Here is a 26,236-nt window from a genome sequence, read left to right on the forward strand (position 1 = left end):
CAAAATCATGCCACATCGTGTTGCCCGGAATACTAATGATTTGATTATTTAAGTTACATGATGAAGGAAAGTAAACTCTTTCAAAGAAAACGATTGCTTAATCGTATTTACTTTAGATTGAAAAAAATGTTCAAGGTGCTCAGCTTTAGGTTGCAGTAATTCCAGAATGAAAAGTATTTTATCTGTTCTAGTTAAATCATTAAATATTTTATGTTTGAATGGTTTTTATTTGGGACCAGCAGAACCAGACAACAATCACCTGAACAATACGACTAGGCAAAGTTAACTGTCAAGTACAATACAGCAAAGTAAAGGTAAGAGAACAAGAAACTTGACTTCATACAGCAATAAAACAAAAAACACTTACAATCCCAATTATGTTAAATCATTATTTTAAAAAGACCTTTAGATAAATTATCCAAATTTTTCTATTTCTTTTGATCATAATAAATCATTTTCGCCTGAATTTATAAACCTGTTCTCCCATCCTCAAACCTTTTTCATTCTCCCCCTCCTCCGATCCTTTATTGTGCTTTTCCTTCTTCCTGGGTCAGACTTGTGGTTTGATTATGCAGGGCAACAATGCAATGTGATTCTTACCACTGTATCGCCACCATGTGTGGCCTGGGACAGTATGCATAGTACGGATAACTGGCCACCGCCCTTCTTAGTGTCCTACAGTTCACCAGGGATTCCTCTCCGATTTTTGTAATAATTGCTGCAGTCATAGCCATAGGAGAGCAAGCTAGGTCCCAATGCATAAAGGTCGCCGTTAAATACCGTACATGTTTATATCCGCTAGTGAACTTAGCGATTTTGAAACAGCAACTGATGCATAAAGGAAATCGCATTCAAATGAGATGCACAGAAAATCTGTAAGCGGTTCAGTAGGGAAAGCGCCTAGCACATGCGCAAAACAGTCTCTTGGTAAGCGTTGATGCTCTGCACATGCACTTCCAGTTTCAAAGCTCAGCTTTCCACTCCTACAGTGCACATGACCAGCTAAAACATAAAAAGTATATGTGTGTTTAAGCTTGTTTATTTCATTTAAAAGGCAATTGCAAAACAGCTGCGGTAACTTAGGAATTTGGGGTCAGGATGGAGGTACGTTTACAAAGTTTACAAAGAAAATGCTTTGTCTGTGAATCCTTTGCTCAGTTGAAGTGGAGGGGTTTTTTTTTTTTTTGGGGGGGGGGTGTTTTTTGATTTGTTTACATTTGCTAGCACATGTCTGCCAAAGGCTGGGCAATTTAACACAAGTACTGTATACAATCTAGCAAACTGTAGTGCAAGCAGACTGCTCCAACAAGGACAGCTCCAGATCTGACAGAAAATCTTGCACCTTACAGTTAGGTGCTCAGAATGTCTCTGCATTGCTGGGAATGCTCATTTTAATATTGATGACCTTGTTGTAATACATTTGCATAGGGCTATTGGTAGCTCTTAGGGTGAACAGTAAAAAGGACACAGATCCCATTTGTGCATTAGATTCTAAGGCCCTCGTGATCCAAAGCCCCATGCTGTTCCAAACAGCGCTCTAAAAATAGCGCTGGAACAGCGCAGGGCTTTTCTGCATAGATGATCAAAGATAATGCATGCAAATCTAAGCAGCGCAATTATCTTTGATTATCATGTAGAAGTGCGGGAGAATTGCGCTCAGCACAATCCTCCCACACTTGTTTGACAGGTCTGGGCTGTCAAAAGCCCAAACCTGTCAAACAGCCTGCCCCGAGGCCCGAACAACGGGGGCTGGAGGTCCGGTGGGTCTCCAGCCCCCCCAAACCCCCAGAAAATGTTGTGGCCGCTGCCGGCCAAATGCTCTCCCGCCCTCCCACCCAGTGACAGGGGGGGGGGGGGGGCTGGAGGTCCTGTGGGTCTCCAGCCCCCCCCCAAACCCCCAGAAATTGTAAAGTGGCCGCCTCCGGCCAAACGCTCTCCCACCCATCCTGGGATGCGCTGGGCAGGGCTGGGCGCCACCATTTTGCAGCGGCGTCGACTGGAAGAGGAGGGAGGCAGGCTGCGTCCCTCCTCCAACGAAAGGTAGGGGGGGCCGGGAGGGGGGATGTCACCACGGACCACCAGGGATTGAAAGGAGAACGCTGGGGGGGGAGGAGTTGGGGTGGGCTGGAGGTCCACCGGATCTCCAGCCCCCCCACCCCCCCGTCGCTGGGTGTGAGAGCGTTTGGCCGGAGGCGGCCACTTCACAATTTCTGGTTGGTTTGGGGGGGCTGGAGACCCACCAGACCTCCAGCCCCCCCCCCCCCCGTCGCTTTACAGCGTTTGGCCGGAGGCGGCCACTCCACAATTTCTGGGGGTTTGGGGGGGGGGGCTGGAGACCCACCAGATCTCCAGCCCTCCCTGAACGGGGGTGGGGGGGATTGTCGGGGGGAACCGGAGGTCCACCGGACCTCCAGCCCCCTGTTTGTGTTTGCTTTGGGGGGGAACGGGGGCCTGCCAGCATGCAACTGCATGCTGGACAGTGCTCACCATTCCTCTCCAATGATCCACAAAGTCTAACGCCAGCTCAGAGCTGGCGTTGATTTTGCCGTGGCCAGCGACCCAATCTTTGGCACGCTGGCAACTGATCATTGGGGATGAATGTGTTAAGCGCTGATTAGCATGCATTTGCAAGCTAATTGTACTAGAAGCCCTGTTTAGCATGCATTTGCATGCTACTTGCGCTAAGAGCCCTCGAGTGCATTGTTTCAGGCGCTCAAGGGCTCTGATCATGGGTCGGCAGCAAACTCCGGCACTAGTATGGCGTTAACAGCCTCTAGCGCCGGAGTTTGCTTTTGATCATGAGGGCCTAAATGTTTGCTTGAGACCGGTCTAAAGAAAACATTGCAAGAACAGTAAGCTTTGTGCATCGGGCCCCTACTTTACAGCAGCTGTATTCGGTCACTAGACCAGAAATTTAACCAGAACCTGGAACTGCCCTCTCTTTACCCCAAAATTTGATTTCACAATGATTAGAACTGTTATTGTATGTCTCTCTCTTTTTTTCCTCCTTTTATTACGTTCAAACTGAACTGAATCTGAACTCATCGGTTACCAGTTGCAGATGCAGATTCAGAGCTATGCAGGGTTTGATGCCTTGGGACCTTCAGCAGTCGGCGCACCACAGCTGGCCCTCTACCATCGCACACAGATTGCTGTCAATCACTGCTGTTTGTACATGTGAATTCACTTCCAGGCTCAGGCCAGAAATGCTTGTGTGAAGTGATTTCCCTGGCTTGTCTGGGTAAATAGATCAGCTTGTGTCCCTGTGCTTCAGAAAGGTCTCTATACACTGCTCTTGCAGTCCTGCGCAGTATCTTCTGGAGAAAAAAGGTATGATGACAAACGTTTCTCCTACCCTGATACAGATAATTGCATGGGAGAAGAAAACGTTCGATGAGAAATTTAGGGCCTGATTTACCAGTACTTTTAGGTTTGATATTAGAAGCTCAGTTTAACTCTGCCCTAGTTTGACAAATTCAGAATCTGGCTACAGAGGCTCTTTTTACCTTTGTTTCTGAACAGAACACTGTCACCCTCATTCTACATAATGCACAATTGGATACCCAGTGATACAATAGCACCAGTGATGTGAATAACTGAGGGCCCCTTTTACAAAGCTGTGTAAGCGCCTATGGGCGCCGAACACGCACCAAATTGGAGTTATCGCCCAGTTACTGCATAGCCCTTGCGGTAATTTCAATTTCGGCGCGCGTCTGAAAAAAATATTTTTTTATTTTCTGGCATGCGTAATGGACGCGCACCAAATGGCATTTGATGCGCGTAGGTCATTATGGCCCAGATTTTTTACCGCTAGGTCTATGGCCGGTGGTAAGGTCTCAGACCCAAAATGGACGTGCAGCAATTTTGATTTTGCCGCACGTCCATTTCTGGCAAAAAAATAAAAGAGGCCTTTTTTACAGGCACGCTAAAAAAATGGCACTACCGCAAGCCATTTTGTAAAAGGACCCCTTAGTTAACTGCAGTGGTGTAGCCAGGCAGCCAATTTTGGATGGGCCTCAGCCCAAAGTGGGTGGGCACAACATTTTCTCTGCCCCGCCCTACCCCCACCTCAAAATATAAATTACACTTTCTCTGAAGGTGGCCAGAATTCCCTTTTACCAAGCTTGGCAGGCATCAGCATCATTCCTAAGCCACTGATGCCAGCACCCCACGCACGTATAGTTGTCGGTGGCTCAAGGATGCTGTTGTCGACTGCAGAGCTTGGGAGAAGGGAGTTCTGGCCGTCTTTGGATGAATTCTACAACTGGGGATGCTTGGGGATCCCCACCAGCAAGGGTCAGGACCAATGTTAGCCGTGCTAGAGCCCAGGTCAGAAAATAGAGGAGAGCCCCCCCCCCCTTCCCTGAACACCTCTCCTCTCTGCCTCCCCTCCAATTTCCCCGGCTGCCATTACTATCACACCACAAAGGGTACAGGAGTGCACACTAAGTGGTAACAGTATCAAAATGCTTACTAACCAAATACACTATGAACCAATTTATTGCATCTACATATGTAATTTTTGTTTAATTTTTAAAGACGAGGCAGCATATATGGCTCTAAAATAAAATACTGGTTCTCCTATAGCACACAGCTATTCTAGATCCGAAGCTCTCCAATATGTCTTTGCATCCAATGTCTCATTTTATCTTTTACATAAAAATGCACTTAAAAAAAAAAAAAAGACAACAAAACAACGACCAGTTCACGTATCTGAGAATGCAGATTATAGCATTGTAGAGACTTGATCAACACACTGACAGACCCTCACCAGATATAGAACAAGGGATCACAAATTAGAAATAAAAATATTTACACAAAAATTGAACTGGGAACCCCAGGGAGATAAATCTAGCACGCACCACAACACTGGAGAAAGAAAAACAGAAATGCATTTCCTTTTCTACAAAGACATTTACTATGCACATTTCCCGAAGCTAACATATTCCTTTTAAAGCACTCAAAATAAAATTTGTTCTATGTTTGTAGTCTGGGCATTTTATTTTTCCATCATGTTGGTTCTGATTTCTCTTTTCTGCTTTCCTCTCTGCTAATTCTCCTTCAAGTGGCTGATGTTCATTTGTCTTTTCTCCTCTGCTGTCTATTCCCTCACTACACCTGCCTCTAACATATTGATCTTTCCTTTTTAGCTCTTTCCTCTTTTTTTTTCTTTTCTGCTGTCTGTCAATTCAAATTTCACCCTCTATCACCCTTCTCCTTCTTTTTACTTTTCAGCCATCTATCAAATTCCCATCTTCTCTCACCCAGTAGCTCTTAAACCTTCCCCAGTCCTCAGTTCTCTTTCATCTTTAATCTAATACGCATTACCATATTTCTACTTCCTGTAATTACTATCCTCTCATTCATTTCCTTGCCAGCTCCTCCTGGCCTCTCCCACATGATTCCACCATCCCTTCCACCCTTCTAGCCCAGCAACTGTTCCCTCTTTCTCCCCATCTCCACTCTCGTAGCCTGACACCTCCCTGTCCCTTCTCTCTTCCCTCCTGCTTGCTCCCCCATTTCTCCAGCATTTCTCCCCTCACTCCCTACTGTCCAGCATCTCTCCATCACTCCCTTCTGCTCCTGGATCCAATATCTCCCTCTTTTTCTCCTCTCCCTTCCTCTCATCTTCCCCCTTCCTCTCATCTTCCAATATCTCTCCCTCTCTTCTATTGTCCACCATCTCTCTCTTTCCCTCCCTTGTACCCCAAATCCCTCTTCCCAATGCAGCATTTTCCCCTTCCTCCTGTCCAATACCTTGTCCAACATTTCTCCTCTCTCTCCATGCACCATCTCTTCCTTCCCTCCACCCCTATGTCTAACATTTCTCCCTCTCTCACCCTCCACGCAGCATCTCACCCTCCTCTCCACTCTTATGTCTAACAATTCTCCCCTCCTCTCCCCTTGTCCAACAGTTGTCCCTCTCTCACCCTCCTGCAACAATTTTCCCTCTCTCTCTCCCTCCATGCAGCCTCTCGCCCACCCCTATGTCCATTTATCCCTTTCTCATCCCTCTCACCCTTCATGCATCATCCTTCCCCTCCAACCTTATGTCCAACAATCCTCCTCTCCCATCCCCTGTCCAACAATTCTCCCTCTCTCATCCCTCACACCCTCCATGCAGCATCTCTCCCTCCTCTCTCACCCTTATGTCCAACATTTCTCCCTCTTACCCCCCATACAGCCTCTCTCCCTCCCCTCCAACTCTATGTCCAACATTTCTCCCTCATCCCTCTCACCTTCCATGCAACATCTCACCCTCCCCTCCACCCTTATGTCCAACTAACTATCCCCTGCCCTCCCATGATCCAACAATTCTTCCTGTATGACACCCTCCCCCCCCCCCCCCCCAGCATCTCACATTCCCTACCCCACCTCACACCTTTCTATGATCGGATTCCTGGCAACAGCAGCGGCAGTGTGGAGAAAAGCAGGCTGGGCTCCCACGGTCCTGCATCTCCCTCCCTTATGCGTTGCTTTTGTGTGAACAGGTCTCCGGCAGTGGCAGTGATTCTCACATGCTGCCTGCTGCTAAGCCGGAAGCCTCCTTTCTGCAGCGTCCTGCCGCCTAGTGAGAACAGGAAGTTGTGACAGAGGGGGCCAGGACGTAGCAGAAAGGAGGCTTCCAGCTTAGCGGCACCAGCAGACAGCATGTGGGAATTGCTGCCCTTGCCACTGCCAGGGAGGGAGATGCAGGACCGCAGGAGCCCAGCCTGATCCCCTCCATGCCAGCTATGTTAAAGGTGCAGCACTGCTGGGTGGGCCAGAGCCCAAACTGGATGGGCACGGGCCCACTCGTGGCTACGCCCCTGGTTAACTGCTGCTAAATTGGCACTCAGCTGGCAATAAGTACCAATATTTTAGCTTTAACAAACATGAATTGGCACTAATTTGCAATTACATGCGTAACTGACTTATGACTCTGTTCTTTAAACATACTGGCTGATATTCAGCCGCCGGTGGTCAGCTGTTTTTTTAAATGCTAACTGTTGCTGGCTAGATTAGTCCCAGTTTTTCAGTTCTCATTCATGTCTGGGCACTGGCGCTGAATATCGGGGACTAATTTGCCCTATGGTGGCTACCGGGACTTATGAGGCTGATATTCAGCTAGGGCCTGCATAAAAAGTTATCCTTCAAAAGAGCCCCCTATCCCCCTCCAGGCCCTGGAAATATCCTGCCCCTTGAAGCTGCTGTCCTGAAAATGCCTGCTTTGCGCCTTCCCCCATTGACCCCACCAGGACCACCAGCCCACTTAAATCGCTTTGAATATCGGGGGGGGGGGGGGTTATCACCTAACTTCTATAGTGCACATTTACAAAACAAGCGTTGACATGGGTAGGTCATGGGCATAGCCAATTTGGACTCAGGCCCACCCAAAACTGTAGCACTGTTGCTGTGGCTGGCGGGTATCCCTAAACCCCACCAGCTGAAGACTTCTTCCTTTTGGGCAACCAACACTCTTCTAACCTCTTGCAGCACTTGCCTCAGCCAATACTGGCACCAGCCCCTCTACACATGCTCAGTTTTTGTGCATGTGCAAATACTGAGCATGCACAGCCTGCCGGCAGCAGCGTCAGCTTGAGACAATTGCTGTTGGCTGCCATTTGGAAGAACACTGGCTGCCGGAGAAGGAGGAGGGGTTTGGGGATCCCTGCCAACTCAGGTATTTGATATTTTGGGCTTGCAGGCATGCAGGGGAACAGGTGGACAGCAGAGAGTGGAGAAGGGGGGACAAATTCTGTGCCCACCCACCTTGGGCTCAGGCTCACCCAAAATCAGCTGTCTAGCTACGCCCCTGTCTCACACTTACATATTGTATTTATAGAACACTGTAAGTTGCGTGCATTGGTGCCAGCATTTAGACATGCATTTCCACCAACTATAGAGATGGCGTAAGTGGTCGCGCTAAATGTTGGTGCATTGCTGCTGACTTATGGTAGTGTAGAATAGTTACTCAGGCTATATTTATCACCCTTTCTAGAATTACCTTCTATGGACTCACAAAAGCACAGCCAGCGGCATAGGCAGAAACTTTTAACAAGGGGTGCATCCCCCCCCCCCCCCACCTCACAGTACCTTAAAATCACCTCCCTCCACTCCAGTCTTTGCCCGGGCAGTGGCACTCCTAGGCTGACTGTGACAAGGAGGCTTAATGACAGGAGACGACATAGCCTATCTGGCCCATTATGTGGGTTGAAACTAGTAGGTGGAGTTTGTCACCCTATCAATTACATTGTTTTGGGTGTACCAAGATGGCGGTGGCTGCATTGGGGAGAGTTAAAACCTCCTTGGGTGGAGTGGGTGGATACCAGCTTCAGTCTTGTGACATCCTGCTGTCTCCTGTCATTAAACTTTGGCTCGTGGCCTGCAGTGGGGCTTTCTCTGTGAACTGTCCCGTGGCTTCTGACGCAACTTTCTGTTTTGTGAAGGGTAGGATGGTTCAGAGAGAAAGTCCCAGTGCAGGCCATAGGCAGCCTATGAGTGCCGCTGCTACTGTCCAAGCGTAGACTGTAGGGAGATGATTTTAAGGCACGGGGGGGGGGGGGGGAGGTCCGACAGGGGTTGCGTACACAATACACATACCTGCAATAAATATGCCACTGGTCCCTGGTTAATATTTATTTATTTGTTGCATTTGTATCCCACATTTTCCCGCCTATTTGCAGGCTCAATGTGGCTTACATTGTTCCATTATGGCGATTGCCAATTCCGGAGTGAGAGATACAGGTGGTATTACAATAAGATCATGATTGACATGGTAGATTAAGCAGTAAGTATAAAGAGTTCTTTATACATATACATATATAAATATCAGACCCAGGGGCCCATGCAGAAAACATTGCCATGGTTTCAACCCAGCTTTACAGCGGGTTTTACTGGCTGAGTAATACAGTAAAGGAAAAACAAAAAGGAGGTAAAATCCCTCACGGAACGTGAGATATAAGACAAAAAAGTGAGGAGAATAAGTGAGGATACCAAGAAAAATGTTTATTCACATAAAAAATGACCCGACACGGCCGTGTTTCGGCCCAAAGGCCTGCCTCAGGGGTCTTTATAACCTCAGGTAGTCTGATGTGAAACGTGCACTCTGAGAAAAATAGTGTAGTTGAACCCTCTTGGGTCTCCTCTCCTCTAGACAAATTTTTAGATATTAACCAGGAACTAGCCTGTTATACTCCTCTCGTAAAAGCCGTTTACGATTGCAAACGGCTTTTACGAGAGGAGTATAACAGGCTAGTTCCTGGTTAATATCTAAAAATTTGTCTAGAGGAGAGGAGACCCAAGAGGGTTCAGCTACACTATTTTTCTCAGAGTGCACGTTTCACATCAGACTACCTGAGGTTATAAAGACCCCTGAGGCAGGCCTTTGGGCCGAAACACGGCCGTGTCGGGTCATTTTTTATGTGAATAAACATTTTTCTTGGTATCCTCACTTATTCTCCTCACTTTTTTGTCTTATATGAGTAATACAGTAACCATTTTATCACTACTGTATTACTCAGCCAGTAAAACCCGTGGTTTCAACGCATAGGATCCAGCTCTGTGGATGCTTGAGCACCCCAATACTGAACAAACTCCTTGATTATGTCCAAGGAGAGGTCATTTCCATTGGGTTTAGCACCCTCAATAATTCTGAAACATTGATTCCTGTGTGAAATTCTGTATGAGTGTTAACTGGCATGGAAACCATTACTACAGACTGCAGTCATTAAGAATTCCAGGACCATGAATTAAAAATAAAACCACTTTTCACATGCATTTAGCAAGTGAATCTTTTTGCCAGGTCCAGGACAGCATAGAAGGGTTGGTTGAGAGGAGTGGGAATCTATCAGCACCTCCTCTCTCCCTCCAGCCTCACCATTCTGCCCTGGACTGCTTTCTGCCATCTCCCCCTAACCCGACCCAGACCGGATCCCTCTTCCTCCAATATTAAAAAAAAAAAAAAAAAAAAACCTTGCCCTGGTAGTCTAGTGGCCTCCTTCTTCCCCCCTTCCAAAAATATTCCTACTAGTCTAGTGGTTCCCCCCCCCCCCCCCCAACCAGAACCAAGGTCCTCAGTTTCAAAATCCCTGGTGTCTAGTGGCACCCCAACCCTTCCCCTAGCTCCCCCCAGCCCCCCTCAAAAGAGGCAGGAACAATGTCCATTTGCTCACTGGCAAATTGACCCTGCCCTGTGCATCTCAGGATGCACCACGTGGGGCAGGGCACTGCCACTTTGAAGATGAGGCGAGTAGACATAGCTGCTACCTCTTTAAGTTACGGGTCTGGAGGGTTAGGGGGTGCCGTTAGACACCAGGAATTATTTCTTGTAAAATTGGGGATGAGGGAGTGGTTGGGGGGGGAGGGAGGGAGCCACTAAACCACCAGGGACCTTTGTGTTGATGTTGGGGGCAGGGGGTGTGGTTGGATCAGGGGAGCCACTAGACCACTAGGGTATTTTATGTTTACTGTTGGAGGATGCCAGGGGGGGGCGGGGGAGGGAAAGGGAGATGGAGGGAGGGAGGCCGCTAGACTGGGACAGAAGCTCAACAGAAAGCTGGGTCAGGGCACTGGCAGGTTTTTTTTTCTTCAATGTCACCCTTCCTGTCACCCTCACGCAGTGACAGGAAGGTATCATTTACTGATTTTAAGACAGCAGTAATTAGCATACTCACTGATTATTGCATGCCATAGTACTTTTTTAGTGGTAATTTCGCAGTAGAGTGCTGCAAAACATACTGCATGCCCCCCCCCCCCCCCCCCCCCCAGTGTAGTAAATGTGGAACAGAATCAGAGACAAGAGAGCTCAACATTACTGTTTAGGGCTGACCTGTTTTAAACGTTCACAAATCCCACCCACACATCAAGTGTATAAATGTGAGCTAAGAGACAGCTGGATGCTGCATCCTTCTGGGAGATAAAAACTTTGTGAAATTGAGCAGCAAGTGAACAGTGCCTTCTTACAGCTCTCATAGTGAACCTGATTGAGTAGTTACCTATACGGCAACACTGAAATAATATTTGTTTATGGCTTGGAGATGCATGAAATTCTGCTCCGCTTTATGTCATGCCTGCTACCTTGGGGTGAACACCGCCACTGGACAGGGAGTTATTGAGATAGTTTAAACCAGTGTTTCCCAAGTCCGGTCCTGGAGTACCCCGTGCCATTCAGGTTTTCAGGATATCCACAATGAATATACATTAACTTGATTTGCATGCACTGCCTCCATTATATGCAAATCTCTTTCATGCATATTCATTGTGGACTGGCAAGGATTACTTCAGGACCAGACTTGGGAAACACTGGTTTAAACAGTGGGAGGACAGGGCTATTTTCAGAGCCTTGTCCCCTTATGGCTGTGCCAGTGATTTTTGGTATGCTGTCTTCACACCGCAGACTCCTTTCTCTATTGTTCCACAGGGTGCTGGAAGACTGAACTTTGTGAAAACTAGAGAATCTGGGTTCAGATTCCACTGATGCTCCTTAGGCCAGTCATTTCAGCCTTCACTGCTTCAGATGCAAACTTAGAAATAGTTTAGTAATACATGTTATGTTATGCTCTTAGTAAATAGATCCCACTGAGAATGTTCTGTTTGTCTTTAGAAAACATGTTTTAAATCACATTAACATCTGTTGTTCTGTATTATTGTCCATTCACAAGTTTTAAATTTCCTTAACATGTGGTATTATGCATTATTATGTTCACACGTGCTTTAAATCACGTTAGCATGTGGCGTTGTGTATTATCATGCATTCACACATACTTTATATCACATTCACAGATGGTGTTGTGTAATATCATATGTTCATACGTGCTTTAAATTTCCTAAACATGAGTTGTGTATTATTGTGTATTCATGCATCTTTAAGTCACATTAACATGTATTGTGCATTATTGCTTTACATTAACATGTGATGGTGTGCATTTTCATGTGTTCACACCAGGGGCATAGCTGCTATGGGGCCACAGGGGCCAGGGCCCCCGTTGATTTGGCCCTGGATCCCCCAGCCAATGACCCTCTCAACCCCCCCTCCCGCCGCCAACCCACCGTCAACCTGCCATCGCAGTCTGCTACCTTTGCTAGCGGGGGACCCCAACCCCCGCCAGCCGAAGTCTTCTTGCTTCGTTTGGTTTCTGAGTCTGTCTGACAGCCTGCACGTACACAACGTGCAGGACGTCAGACTCACAGAAACAGAACGAAGCCTTGCAATCTGCAGAGCTTTGTTCTGTTTCTGTGAGTCTGACGTCCTGCAGGACGTCAGACAGACGTCAGATAGACTCAGAAACCAAACGAAGCAAGAAGACTTCAGCTGGCGGGGGTTGGGGTCCCCCGCCAGTAAAGGTAGGCGACGTCACGGCGACGGCGGGCGGGGGGTCGTCGGCGGGTGGGCCATAGTTGTTGAAGGTGGTTCTGGCAGCGGCAGGGGGTGTTGGCAATGGTGGAGGTGGCGGGGGGCTAAAATGTGCCCCCTCACCTCGGCTCTGGACCCCCCCCCTAACGGCGAAGTCCAGATACGCCCCTGGTTCACACATGCTTTGAATTTCCGTAACATGAGTTGTTGGGTATTACTGTGCATTCACACATGCTTTAAATCATATTAACACATGGTGTTGTGCATTATCATGTTCACACATGCTTTAGATTTCCTTGATTATTTTTGTGTGCATTATCGTGTGTTCATACATGCTTAAAATTTCCTTAACATGTGATGTTGTGTATTATTGTGTTCCCATGTGTTTTAAATCACATTAACAATTGGGGTTGTGTATTATCATGCATTCACACGTTTTTAATTTCCTTAACATATAGTGTTGTGCATTACTGTGTTTACACATGCTGTAAATTTACTTAACATGTAGTGTTGTGCATTATAGTGTTCACATGTGTTTTAAATCACATTAACACATGCTGTTGTGCATTATTGTGCATTCACACATATTTAAAATCATATTAAAATGTGGTGTTGTGCATTTATTGTGTTCACACATTTAAATTACATTGACACATGGTGTTAGGCATTATCGTGCATTCACACGTATTTTAAATCACGTTAACATGTGCTGTTTTGCAATATCGTGCATTCGCACATGTTTAAATCATATTAACATATGATGTGCACTATTGTATTCACATGACTGAAATCACATTAACACATGGTATTGTGTATTATCTTTTGTTCACACATGCTTTGAATCACATTTACATGTGTTGTGCATTATCGTGCATTAACACAGCTTTAAATCACATAAATGTGTGCTGTTGTGCATTATTGTTTACATATGCTCACATTAACACATGGTATTGTGTATTGTTGTGCCTTTAAACATGCTTTAAATCACAATAACATGTACTGTTGTATATTATTCTGTGTTCACACGTTTTAAATCGCATTAACGTGCGCTTGTGCACTATCTCGTGTTCACACATTAACAAATCTAGCCCTTAGATTCTAAGCTGTCTGGGGCAGTGAACTGTAAACTGCTCCTAAGCTGTAACTGGCCTCAAATTGGGAATGGCAGTGTTAGTTGAGCTGACAAATTGTACGTGACAGCACAAGAGAGGAGAAGGGGGACAGGGTGATGACTGTGACTGTGACAGAATGACTTTTGATGGCTGATTAGTGAAGCAGTGCTGTCATAATGACAGGGACCAGTCTTCCTGGCTTCCCTCCACCTCTCCCAGAGAAATGCAGTGATGGTGGGAGGTAGTAGGAAGGGGAGTACTGAAAAACCAGATGAAAATTTGCTGAGCTGATCTTAAATCTGGACTGTTTCTGGACTGGCCTTGCTCCTGGGGCCAGATACCAGAGATAAGCATTGGAGGAAAGTTTCTGAAATAATCCTCCCCATAGCAAAACCCTTTCCAATTGAATCTTAATAGGAATCTTTAAAAAAATAAAATAAAATCGGTGATTTCTGCTCTTCTCCCTGCTCCTTCTTCCCCCTCCCCCTCCCCGTCTTTCTCCCATTTAACTCATTTCGTGCTATGTCTCCCTCCTTCACTTTCTGTCAGTTTCTCTCGGTGCATCTCCATCCATCACTCCTTGGCTCGTCTCCTTTCTTCTCTCTCCCTTTTTGTTTTTCTCTGATTCGATTCCTGTGCTTGGAGCAGATTTCTCCCCTAGCCGTCTGCTTCATTTTCCAGGGGCTCTTTTCACCCGTCTCCTTTCTTTCCTTTCTTGCCCTCCTCCTAACCTTTTCAGCTCCCACTCAATTTGTGGCTAGCTATCTGCTTAATTTTTTTTTTTTTGAACAGAAATGGAAGAGCTTTTTCGAATCACAGTAAACAAAATCAAAGCTTCAGCGCACAGCAATAAAGGAGGATGCGGTTCCTGAGACATTACCACCCCCACCCCCCCCTGGCCACATAGCAATTATGAAATGGAAATACTGTAAATGGTTACCTCGTTTAGCAGAAATGTTGCACTGGAGTCAGAAAAAGACATAGAAGGTTCAGGGCTGTACTCTCAAAAGGCTCCTCCAGCCCAAGGCAGCTTCAAATCCTCCCTCTCTCTCTCTCAGTCTCTGTATCTGTGCTGCTCTCTGGCTTTCACACACATTCTCTCTCCCCCTGCTTTTCCTCATCCCTCCCTCTGCTCTTCCTCCCTCCCTCCCTCTGTCTTTGTGTGGTTCAAGTAATGGACCCACAGAAGTCTAAGGGCACTATAACCATATTAATGGCTTACAGTAACAAACCAGAGAATGCCTTACTGAGATTGCAAAGATTCAGGATACATTTTGTTTTAGTAGAAAAGAAAGGCTGAGAGTGGATGTGATGCCCTTCAAGCTTTTCTTGGCAAAGGACATGTATCCTCCCAATAGCCTCACCACCCTGTCAGGCCAGTCATTGACAAGACCTTCTCCGAGAGGAGCTCTTGAAATGTTTGCACCAGATCTCTCCTTTTATTAACAAAACCAAACCTGTTTCTAAGAGAGATGAATGTTCATAAATCCAGTTCCACAAGGGCCTCACCTTTCTCTCAGCCCTTTATGGGTGCTGTAGAGTGGAGAAGCTTGAGGCCCATCTTCTCAAACCCTCTTTTTTTTCTGCAGGGCTTCAGAATTCAGCGTTCATGGCAGCGGCTTTTGGCTACAATGCTCAAATGTCTTCAAAAAGCTCACCTAGCACTTTTTGCAGCACTTTAACTTGCTAAGTAAGGAGAAACGAATGGCCCAGAAGTACAGCTTATTCCGGCAGTTCAGAATGCATGCTAATGAAATATTCATAGACACTTCAGTTTTCCTGGCTTCCTCCAGTCTATTCTGCTTCAGGAATAGCTGCACAGAGAGGATTGCACTGCCTGGGGGGGTTGACAGAGGGGAGAGGGGAAGGGTAAGCTCTCAGAGCCCCTGCAGGCCCATCCATTCCCTGTAGGAGGTACTGTAGGGAATGACACTGTGGTGGGATCTGCTGTGAGGCGCTCCCAGAAAAACAAATCGACAGTACTAACCAGGAAAAGAAAACGTCATAAAATAATATGTCAAAGAAGCATCCAACTTGACTTTCTTCAACCCAAAGTTATGTCTCTTCATATTAAAGGTACCCAAGTTCTGTTTTACATAGAATTCAGTATAGCTTGCTCAGCAGCTCTCTTCCTCCCTACAAATACCTGAACTAGGAACTGTAAATTAATCAGCAAGGAAGGCAGGGACTGACCTTAAACAACTCTGAACCTTCCTTTAAGAGTCACCCATAGAACAGCACAACATGTTCTATTCAGAACGGGTAAGACCATGCATCCAGCTTGGTGACAAGGAATATAGGCAAAGATACCCTGAGTGACACAAGCTGTTACCTCGTTTAGCAGGAACACACTGGAATTCGAAAGCGACATGCAAGATAGCTGCTTCCCTGCAGACTGCAAGAAGATTGAACTGGAACTCTAACTGCCAGCATCATCCAAACAGCTCACTCCCTGATCACACGCCTGGAATGCCCAGCCCACAGACTCTCTCACAGGACAGCGAACAAATCCAACCCACAAACACCCACAGGACAGTGCACAAGTCCACCCCACAAACTCTTACAGGGTACTGCACAAACCCAGCCCACAGGACAGTGAACAAATCCAGACTACAACACTATCACAGGACAGTCAGAGCCGGTCTTAGGCAGGGGCGACAGGAGCAGTTGCACAGGGCCCCGTGCCTCCAGGGGCCCTGCGGTGCTCCTTCCCTCTCTCCACCATTGCTGACATGTGACTCCTTACCTCCCCTCCTCCGAGCCGCAGGGTGCCCTCTCGGCACATACCCAAGGCCACCCTAGTCTTTCCTGCCCACTACCAGCGCTAGCCCCCCTGTTGCCGCATTGTTTCTTTAAAAATGGCTGCCCAGACTTCCAGCGGCGGCCTCGCGAGACTTCCACTGAAGTCTTGCGAGGTCGCCACTGGAAGTCTCGTAGCCATTTTAAAGAAGGTGCGGCAGCTAGAGGGTCAGCAGCAGCAGCGGGCAGGAAAGACTGGGGATCTTTCCTGCTCTGAAGACTCCACTAGACCACCAGGGTGGCTTCAGGTATGTGCTGTGAGGGCACCCTGCGGCTTGGGGGAGTGGGGAGGAGGTCTGGAATAGGTAGGTAGGTGGGTGGGGAGGGAAGCATACTGTAAAAAAAAAAATCAAGGTAATATCTGTGTCATTTGGAGGGGCTGGTTAAAGGGACACCCTAGTACTATTAAATTCATGCAGAGATTTTTCTCCTGGTAAAGGGCCACTAAGCAGACATCATCTTATGAGAATTAGGTGCTCAACAGTCAGAGTTCTATTTATTGACTTAAGGTATTTTATCCCACATTAAACATGAATTAGATTGAAACCTGGGAGCATTTAAAAGTTTTTTTTTTCCCCCTGTGCCTACCTCAAAAGAAAAATAGATGGCACGTGGGAACCTGCTCCTTTTGCTTTGTGGAATGCAGTGGTACATTATAAAAATGCACTTGCCTTTTTAAATTATTATTACTATTTCACAGAGAAGGTATTGATTAATGAGGGAAGGGTTTCCTTCATGCAGAACTGTCTAGAGTTAGTCTAAATGTGCCAACATTGTCCAGTTCAGCACACTATTAGCAGCGAAGTTCATACAAAGGTAATCATGTTCTGTGAAAAATAAATCTGTTGGCTCAGGCTGCTTGCTATGTGAATATTCAATCACTGTTTCATTATGGCTACCAAGTATTACATATTAAGGGGATTTTTTAAATTTATTTATTTATTTATTTATTTATTTGTAGCATTTATACCCCGCTCTTTCCTAATTCATTTATCCAGTCCTTACATGCACTTGGTTTTGCTTTTTAAACCTAAAGGCTTCCTATGATAGCGTTGTGCAAAGTTGAATTAGTTTTTCTGTACAAGTTTGGCTTGGTTTGTCTTTATTTGAAACAAAAAAATGTTTAAAACACATCTTGTCAACAAGGGGTGGGGCTAGGTGGGACTTGGGGGGCACCACCGGACTGGTCTGCATAGGGCCCCACAATTGCTAAGATCAGTCCTGAGGACAGTGAGTGCACAAATCTATCCCACAAACACTCACAGGGCAGTGCACAAATCCACCCCACAAATCCTCAGATGGCAGAGCACAAATACAGCCCACAAACACAGGGTAGTGCACAAATACAGCCCACTGTCTCTCATAGGAAAGTGCACAAATGCACAAATTTAGCCCTCAAATATACGACAGTGAGTGCACAAATCCAACCCACAAACACTCGCAAGACAGTGAGTGCACAAATGCAACCCACAAACACTCACAAGACAGTGAGTGCACAAATGCAACCCACAAACACTCACAAGACAGCGAGTGCACAAATCTATCCCACAAACACTCGCAAGACAGTGAGTGCACAAATCCAACCCACAAACACTCACAAGACAGTGAGTGCACAAATCTATCCCACAAACACTCACAAGCCGGTGCACAAATCCAGTCCACAAACTCTCACAAGGTAGTGAACAATTCCTGCCCACAAATCAAGACCACAGATTCTTACAGGACAGTGAGTACACAAACCTACCCCACAAAGACTCACAGGGCAGTGCACAAATCCAGCCCACAGACTCTCACAGGACAGAGTACAAATCTACCCCACAAACTCTCACAGGACAGTGAGTGCACAAATCCACCCCACAAACTTACAGGGCAGAGCACAAATCCAGCCTATAGACTACTACTACTACTATAAATCATTTGTATAGCGCTACCAGTCGTACGCAGCACTTCACAATTTAACATGAAGAAAGACAGTCCCTGCTCAAAAGAGCTTACAATCTGAATCAAGACAGACAGACAGGACAAATAAGGGATAATCAAGACAGACAGACAGGACAAATAAGGGATAAGGTAGGACAGACAGATAGGACATAAGGGGAAAGGGACAACTGAAGAGAGGAAGACAAGATAAAGGTTATGAGCAGGTGACAAAAGCAGCATCAAACAGGTAGGCCTTTAGCCCGGATTTGAAGGCGGCCAGGGATGGAGCTTGACGTAATGGCTCAGGGATTCTATTCCAGGCATAAGGTGCGATAAGACTCTTACAGGACAGTGCACAAATCCAGGTCACAGACTCTCACAGGATACTGAGTGCACAAACACTCACAGGACAGTGCACAAATCCACCACACACACTCTTACAGGAGAGCACACAAATCCACCCCACAAACTCTCACAGGGTAGTGCACAAATCCAGCCCATAGACTCTCACAGGACACTGCACAAATTCAGCCCACAAACACTCACAAGACAGTGAGTGCACAAGTCCAGCCTACAGACTTTCATAGGACAGTGCACAAATTCACCCCACAAATTCTCACATGGCAAAGCACAAATACAGCCCGCCAACACTCACAGGACAGTGCATAAATGCACCCCACAAACTCTGACAGGACAGTGCACAAATCCTTCCTTCAAACACACACAGGGCAGTGCACAAATCCATCCCTCAAAGTCTCACAGAGTTCCCATATTTGAACAGTTGTAGATTTCGGGAAAAAAAAATCACCATAGGAATTTGCAGGCTATGAAATGTTCCAGAGAAACCCTTTATAAATGGTCATCTAACTGGTCATGGGTATGGATAACAAAAACAAAGTAAAATGTCTTATTTTACATTTTCTTCTAAGAAGAAACTAACAATATATAATGAATTTAGTCAATTCTGTGCAATTCTGAGTGAGGAACATTTGGCAAGGGGCTGGAAGTTTACAAAAAGAGTTGCCATCTAGGGTTAGTGTTCTGGCTGTCCCATTTACCATTATGGTTCATCTGATTCTACCGAACAGGAGGTTGGCAATTGAGAGAGATACTCCCTCAGATTGACTTTCAGATGTTCACAACGCCCCAGGCCACCTTTAGGCTGGTGTGAAATGTGTAATCCCATTAGAGCCACTAATGTAGAGGCCCAGGAGAGATCACACAGTATAGGCCTAAACCTGGCTGGCCCTGAAGAGTTAGCTGAGAAACAGGAGGAGGATCATCCCCAGGAGGAGGGAACAGGGTCAGGCTCCACCTACCACCTCCTCCCTATATCATTGGGGAATCTGTTCATTTGGGGAGGGTGGGAAGGAAGGAGAGGGGGCCAGGAGGGGGATCATAACAATTTAAAAACTATTTTTATTATTACGTGTGGGTGTCTGTATATTCAGCTGGCACCCATATAACTGTTGTATGCAGGCCCCGGCTGAATATCCATGACCAAAAAGATCCCATAATACTGGAACTCTGTCCCCCAGACTATAAAATCACCCACTGGACAAGGAAAGAAAAGAGAGGATGAGGAATAACACTAATCTACAGATCTCACTTTACGGTAACAACAACTGCCGAGTCTATAACACCGATACTCGAAATTGCCTCAGTTAGAATCTACCACACAGATCTAATTGACAACCTAAATATTGTCCTATTCTACAGACCACCAGGCAACTGGCAAGAAAGTCAGTCGCAATTTACGGATTTCATATCGAATACCTGTGTATCTAACGCCAACATAATAATAACCGGTGACATAAATATACACCTTGAAGACCCTAACACAACCAATGTACGTGAATGCATGGACTTCCTCCAGCTATGGGACCTTAACTGACCCAGCATGCAAGCCACCCACAAAAATGGACACACAATTGATCTCATCACATACAAATTATCCTCAGACTTAAATATCACAATAGCAGACACAAAGTGGACAGAGATACCATGGTCAGATCACTACAAACTAAACTTTAACTTACTATGGCGGAAAAAAGGCACACAACCCAAACAAGACCCCACAACCTATATGATGAGAGGCCAAATTGACCCTGCAACATTCTGGCAAGAGATCTACAGTGACGAATGGACAGCACAAACAGACTCCAAACACTTCCTTCAAAACTGGGACGACAGATCAGTGGCGTAGCCAAGGGTGGGCTTGGGTGGGCCCAGGCCCACCCACTTTGAGCTCAGGCCCACCAGTAGCAGCACACCTATGAAGTGGCCAGCAGAGATTCCCAAGCTGAAAACTCCCAACAACTATCCCTTCTGCATACCTTATAAATAGCAGATCTTCACTTGCTGGAAGCAGCGACTGATACATACTGCTTACACCGGCCCCACAGCCTTCCCTCTGACGTATTCCCACCTATGCGGAAACAGGAAGCTGCATCAGTGGGAAGGATGTGGGGCCTACATGAGTAGTGTGTATTAGTTGCTCCTCACTGCCGGTGAAAATCTGAAATTTAAAAGGTGTGCAGGAGATGGGGGATATTTGAGAGACCATATGATATGCAGGCGAGAGAAGAGACCAAATCACCGATGGGATGGGGTGGGGTTCTTCTGCCCACCCATTTTGGGCCCAGGCCCACCCAAAATTGGGTGTCTGGCTACGCCCCTGCGACAGATGTAAGAACACACTAGACAAAATTGCACCATTACAACAAAAGACTACACGAAGAAAAAACTCAATACCTTGGTTCAATGAAGAACTGAAAATACTAAAAACACAAGTCAGAAGACCTGAACGGACATGGAAGAAAAGGAAAGACGAACAGACACTCAATGAATGGAAACAACAACAAAGAAAATACAAATACACAATAAGGCAAACCAAAAGAGCATACTATAGAACCAAAATAGGACCTAACTACAAAGACACACACAAACTATACCAACTCGTAAATAAACTAATAGACACTACACCAATTACAACAACCAGTACAGACATCCCAACGGCAGATGACCTTGCCAAGTACTTCAATGAGAAAATCATAAAATTACGGTCCACGTTACCACTTAATACCACTGACTACGACAAATTTATGGACTGCATGGATCCAACCCCCGGTGAATACCCAGCGGATTGAATTTGGAATAGCTTCGATCTACTAACCGAAAACACCATTTCTCAAGCAATCAACAAATTTTCCAAAACCCACTCCAAATTGGACACTTGTCCCAGTTATCTAGTAAGGTCTGCCCAGTGGCGTTCCTAGGGGGGCTGACACCCGGGGCGGATCGCCGATGCGCCCCACCCCCCGGGTGCAGCGCCCCCCAGAACAGCACGACGCCTCCCCCCGGCGAAAGAACCCCTGATCCCCCGGCGAAAGAACCCCCCCGGGTGCACGCCACTGGGGGGGTGCCGCGCGCCTGCCGGCTCTTCGTTTTCAGGCTCCCTCTGTCCCGGAACAGGAAGTAACCTGTTCCGGGGCAAAGGGAGCATGAAAACGAAGAGCCAACAGGGACGTGGCACCCCCCCAGCGGCGTGCACCCGGGGCGGACCGCCCCCCGCCCCCCCCCCTTGGTACGCCACTGGGTCCGCCCCCAAACGCTTCATAACAGAACTCACGACACACCTGAATTACATGCTACAACAGGGACTCTTCCCCAAAGACAAAGGAAACATATTACTCACACCGATACCCAAAGACCCAAAGAAAAAATTAAACGACACAACCAATTATCGACCAGTGGCATCCATCCCCCTGATTGGCAAAGTAATGGAAAGTATGGTAACACAACAACTTACCAACTACTTAAACAAATTCACAATACTATATGAATCACAGTCAGGATTCAGATCCAACCATAGTACAGAAACAGTGATAACCACCCTCATAACTAAATTCAAACAACTAATAGCAACCGGACACAGTGTGCTGCTTCTTCAATTCGACATGTCCAGCGCGTTTGACATGGTTAACCACCAAATACTCTCGAACATCCTAGACTACTTCGGAATTGGAGGAAACGTACTAAAGTGGTTTCAAGGATTCCTAGAAACTAGAACCTATCAAGTGATCTCAAAATCAGAAACATCAACACCATGGACACCAGAATGTGGAGTTCCACAAGGATCACCGTTGTCACCAACCGTATTCAACCTAATGATGACACCTCTAGCTAAATCTCTATCCAACCAAGGTCTCAACCCGTACATTTATGCAGATGATGTCACGATATACATCCTGTTCAAGCATGACCTAACTGAAATTACAAAAGAAATCCAACACAGCCTCCAAATAATGAATTCATGGGCAGACGCATTCCAATTGAAACTAAATGCAGAAAAGACACAATGTCTCATCTTATCTTCCCAATACAACCCAAATAAAAACAATACTATAAACACTCCAACCTATACTCTCCCGGTCTCTGATAGCCTAAAAATTTTGGGAGTTACAATTGACCATGTGAAAAATACAACAAGGAAAATGTTTTACGCTATGTGGAAACTTAAAAGAATCAAACCTTACTTCCCAAGGGAAACATTCCGCAGCCTAGTACAATCAATGGTGCTAAGCCACCTAGACTACTGTAATGCAATATACGCAGGGTGCAAAGAACAAGTCATTAAGAAGCTTCAAACAGCCCAAAATACAGCAGCCAGATTCATATTCAGGAAAGCAAAATACGAAAGCACCAAACCCTTAAGAGAAAAACTACACTGGCTACCATTAAAAGAACGCATTGCGTTCAAAGTCTGCACCACGGTCCACAAAATTATACAAGGGGAAGCTCCAGCCTATATGACAGACCTTATAGACCTACCTGCTAGGAACGCAAAAAGATCAGCACACACATTCCTCAACCTCCACTACCCCAATTGCAAAGGATTAAAATACAAGTCCATATACGCAACCAGTTTTTCCTACATTTGCTCGCAACTATGGAACGCACTTCCGAAGACCATAAAAACAACGCAAGACCTAACTATCTTCCGAAGACTATTGAAAACTGACTTATTCAAGAAGGCATACAATAAACAACCTTCCTAATTACTAAACAATAAGAATGAAGAATAAGACTGGATCGACCTTAACCACGCGACCGAGTAACCTCAATGCTCTTAATGAACAAACTCTAATCTAAAATCGATTACTATAGAGCCACATAATGCTGACTAACCTCACTGCCAAACACTATCACTCTCACCCTAATGTCGATACCTGAGCAACAACATAATGCTGACACTACGGCAAATGTAAGCCACATTGAGCCTGCAAATAGGTGGGGAAATGTGGGATACAAATGCTACAAATAATAATAATAATAATAATATTGGCCAGGCCCACATAATCTCCAACAGCCTGCCTGCCCACATTTAGCCCCCAGTATTCAGTGCTGCTGCCCAGACATGGCCTGGCCCCGACTATCGGGGGTTAATTTAGCCAGCAACGATCAGCCGCTGCTGGCTGAATATCGGTGGGGGTGGGGGGGGGGGTATGTTTCTAATTTCATAATTTTGTCCTAAACTTAGTTGCTTCATTCCTGTCACTTTGCTGATTTCTATAACTTTCAACCCCCTTACGCGCTGATTGTAGTTCTGAGGAGCAGCCCCCCCCCCCCTCATTCCTGGTGCCAGGGGAAGGGGGGTGCCATCTCATCTCTTGTATCGGGCAGCAGATTACCTTGAGCCGCCCCTGATACTTGTATATGTGCTGGCACATGCATGTTTACGTGGTCTTGTTGCCCCGTTCATAATTTAGATGTTTATGGTTCTAAAATGGATGCTGCCACATGTAACCAGTGCATAAATATCCATTCCTCAGTGTATTTTACGACAGGCTCTTTGTTAGCAGATTTTGTTCTAAAATACTAATGCAACTTGAGATGTCCTGATCAGGCATCGCAATTCCAATTTGTAGGACCTTTATAAGATGCTTCTCCACATTTAAATATAGACATAATAGGCACCTCAGAGACCTCGTGGAAGTAGGATAACCAATCAGATGTTGTGAAACCAGGATACAAACTATAAGAATTGGTGGGGGGGGGGGGGGGGGTAGTGCTATATGTTACAGATGGCATGCAGTCAAACAGGATAAAAGTCCTGTGAGAAAGAAAATGCAATGTATAGTCCTTATAAATAAAAATTACTCTGTCACGAGGAAGGGTATGATGGTGGGGATATTGTAAATATGAGGAAAAAAAAAAGAAGAAAGTTTATCTGGCTCTTCCCTGGGGCGTTGCTGGCATTGGGAGGGTGCTGGGTGTCAGACGGGAGAAGGTGGCCAGGAGCCCAATTGTGCAGGCTGCCAGTTCTGGGAGCAGCTGGCAGCCAAGAGGAGGAGGGAGAGCAGCTGCCCCGTGAACCCAGAAGTGCTTCAGACCACGGGTCACGGTTGCACTCCGGGCTGCGGGGTTGTCCTGGAGAAAGAGGGAGCCAGGAAGCATGCAGGCAGCAGGGTGACTTTTGGCACTCTCTGATGCTGCAGGAAAGGTAGGAGGCAAGGTGGCAGCCATGCACACAAGAATAGGTTGCATGCACAGGAGGGAACAGAGAAGGAGCCAATAGGAAAAGAGAGGATGAGGGAGCCCTGGATCAGCAGGAAAATCATGCCAATCACTGGGCAGAAGAGGAGGAGCAGCCCCGGGAGTGGATTGGGCCAGGAACCACAGCGGGAAGTTCACGCAAACTCGGACAGGAGAGCAGAAGCATGGGCAGGAGCAGGAGGAGGTTGTCAACATGCAAGCCCAGAAGGAAGCTTAAGGTAAGACCCTGGGCTGAGAAGAGCAGCAGCAGCAGCAGCAGAGACAAGCCTGGGCAGGAGGAAAAGAGGAGGAGTAGGCTATAGAAAGAGCTGAACTGCAGGAGAGAGAGAAACAGCAGGCTACTACTACTACTACTACTACTTAACATTTCTAGAGCGCTACTAGGGTTACGCAGCGCTGTACAGTTTAACAAAAAGGACAGTCCCTGCTCAAAGGAGCTTACAATCTAAAGGACGAAATGTCAAGTTGGGGCCCTTGGTACGCCACTGGTGGACTGACCCTTGAGGCTTGATCCCTTGAGGCTGGATCCCTTGAGAGAGAGAGAGAGAGAGAGAGCTGGAGAAGCAAGCCTGGAGGGATAAGTCCTGAACAGGGCCTGGGGGAGGGGGCAGCAGGCAGCACAGGTAGAGGGGGTGGCCAGGAGCAGAGAAGAGGGAGTTGGTGTGCACTGGGTAGAGTGAAGCGAGGCATGCTTGGCTGGGGAAGAGCTGTGTAGCTGAAGACCCAAACCTTAGAAGGAGGGCCCTAAGGAAGTGTGAGCTGGGCCAGAGGGACTGCAGTGTGCTGTGCAGCTAGTGAGGCTTCTGGGTGCCCTGAAAAGAGAGGACCTGCGTCTGAGCCCCTGCTCTGCAGAGAGAGGAAGCCCCTGCCCTGAAGAAGAGAAGGCCTGCATCCAAGCTCCTCCCTGAGAAGAGAGAGCCTACATCCAAACCCCTGCCCTGAAGAGAGAGGAAGCCCGCGTCCGAACTCTTGCCCTGAAAAGAGAGGGAGCTTTGCTGTCCCTGCTATAAAAAGGTCTGAAGAAGAGGACAATCTAGCCATAGATAGAGAAGCAAATGTGAAGATTCTTTAAAGGAAAAGTGAGGCCAGCATGAGAGACGGCATCAGAAATCCTGACCCAATGTCCCAAGTTGTACAACAGCTAAGCGCAGTAGTCGAGCGCCGTTCTTCCAAGTGGTGAACTAGAAGCTGGAACAGAGAAGCCGGCCATATTCAAGTGGGAGAACTACTTCCCGAAGGGTCCTGCCCTGAAGGAACAAGAGTGGCCAACTCATTCACTATAGATGTCAGGAACCAGGCCACATTAGCAAATATTGCAGAAGTGAAAGAATGCCAGAAAATATTAAAGGGAAATCATGAAGAGAAAAGCCCAAGAAAAAGGACAGGAAGAGGACAGAATCTTCATTAGAGAGTGGGGAGGGAAAAAAAAGAGAGAGAAGCACTCTGATATCTACCACGTCTTGTGATGAGAGAAGAGTGATAAATATAGACACTCAGATCTGCTTTTTTGACA

The 26,236-nt window shown here is 46.6% G+C and overlaps 1 protein-coding gene across 3 annotated transcripts in view; it reads right to left on the reverse strand.

Annotated features, from left to right (window-relative positions):
- CACNB3 (calcium voltage-gated channel auxiliary subunit beta 3) overlaps nt 1–16,249 on the reverse strand; it is a 185,047-nt gene extending 168,798 nt beyond the window's left edge. The window contains exon 1 of one of the 3 annotated variants that reach the window (XM_030196835.1): nt 16,193–16,249. In XM_030196835.1, the coding sequence (XP_030052695.1) occupies nt 16,193–16,231 (39 nt within the window). In that variant the 5' untranslated portion in view covers nt 16,232–16,249. Of the gene's footprint in view, nt 1–14,386; nt 14,457–15,778; nt 15,846–16,192 lie in introns of those variants that run through there. The other 2 variants (XM_030196834.1, XM_030196832.1) reach the window with 2 other exon arrangements.
- Between the last annotated feature and the right edge of the window lie 9,987 nt (nt 16,250–26,236).

Source organism: Microcaecilia unicolor, chromosome 3 (genome assembly GCF_901765095.1).
Source record: "Microcaecilia unicolor chromosome 3, aMicUni1.1, whole genome shotgun sequence".
Taxonomy (NCBI): domain Eukaryota; kingdom Metazoa; phylum Chordata; class Amphibia; order Gymnophiona; family Siphonopidae; genus Microcaecilia; species Microcaecilia unicolor.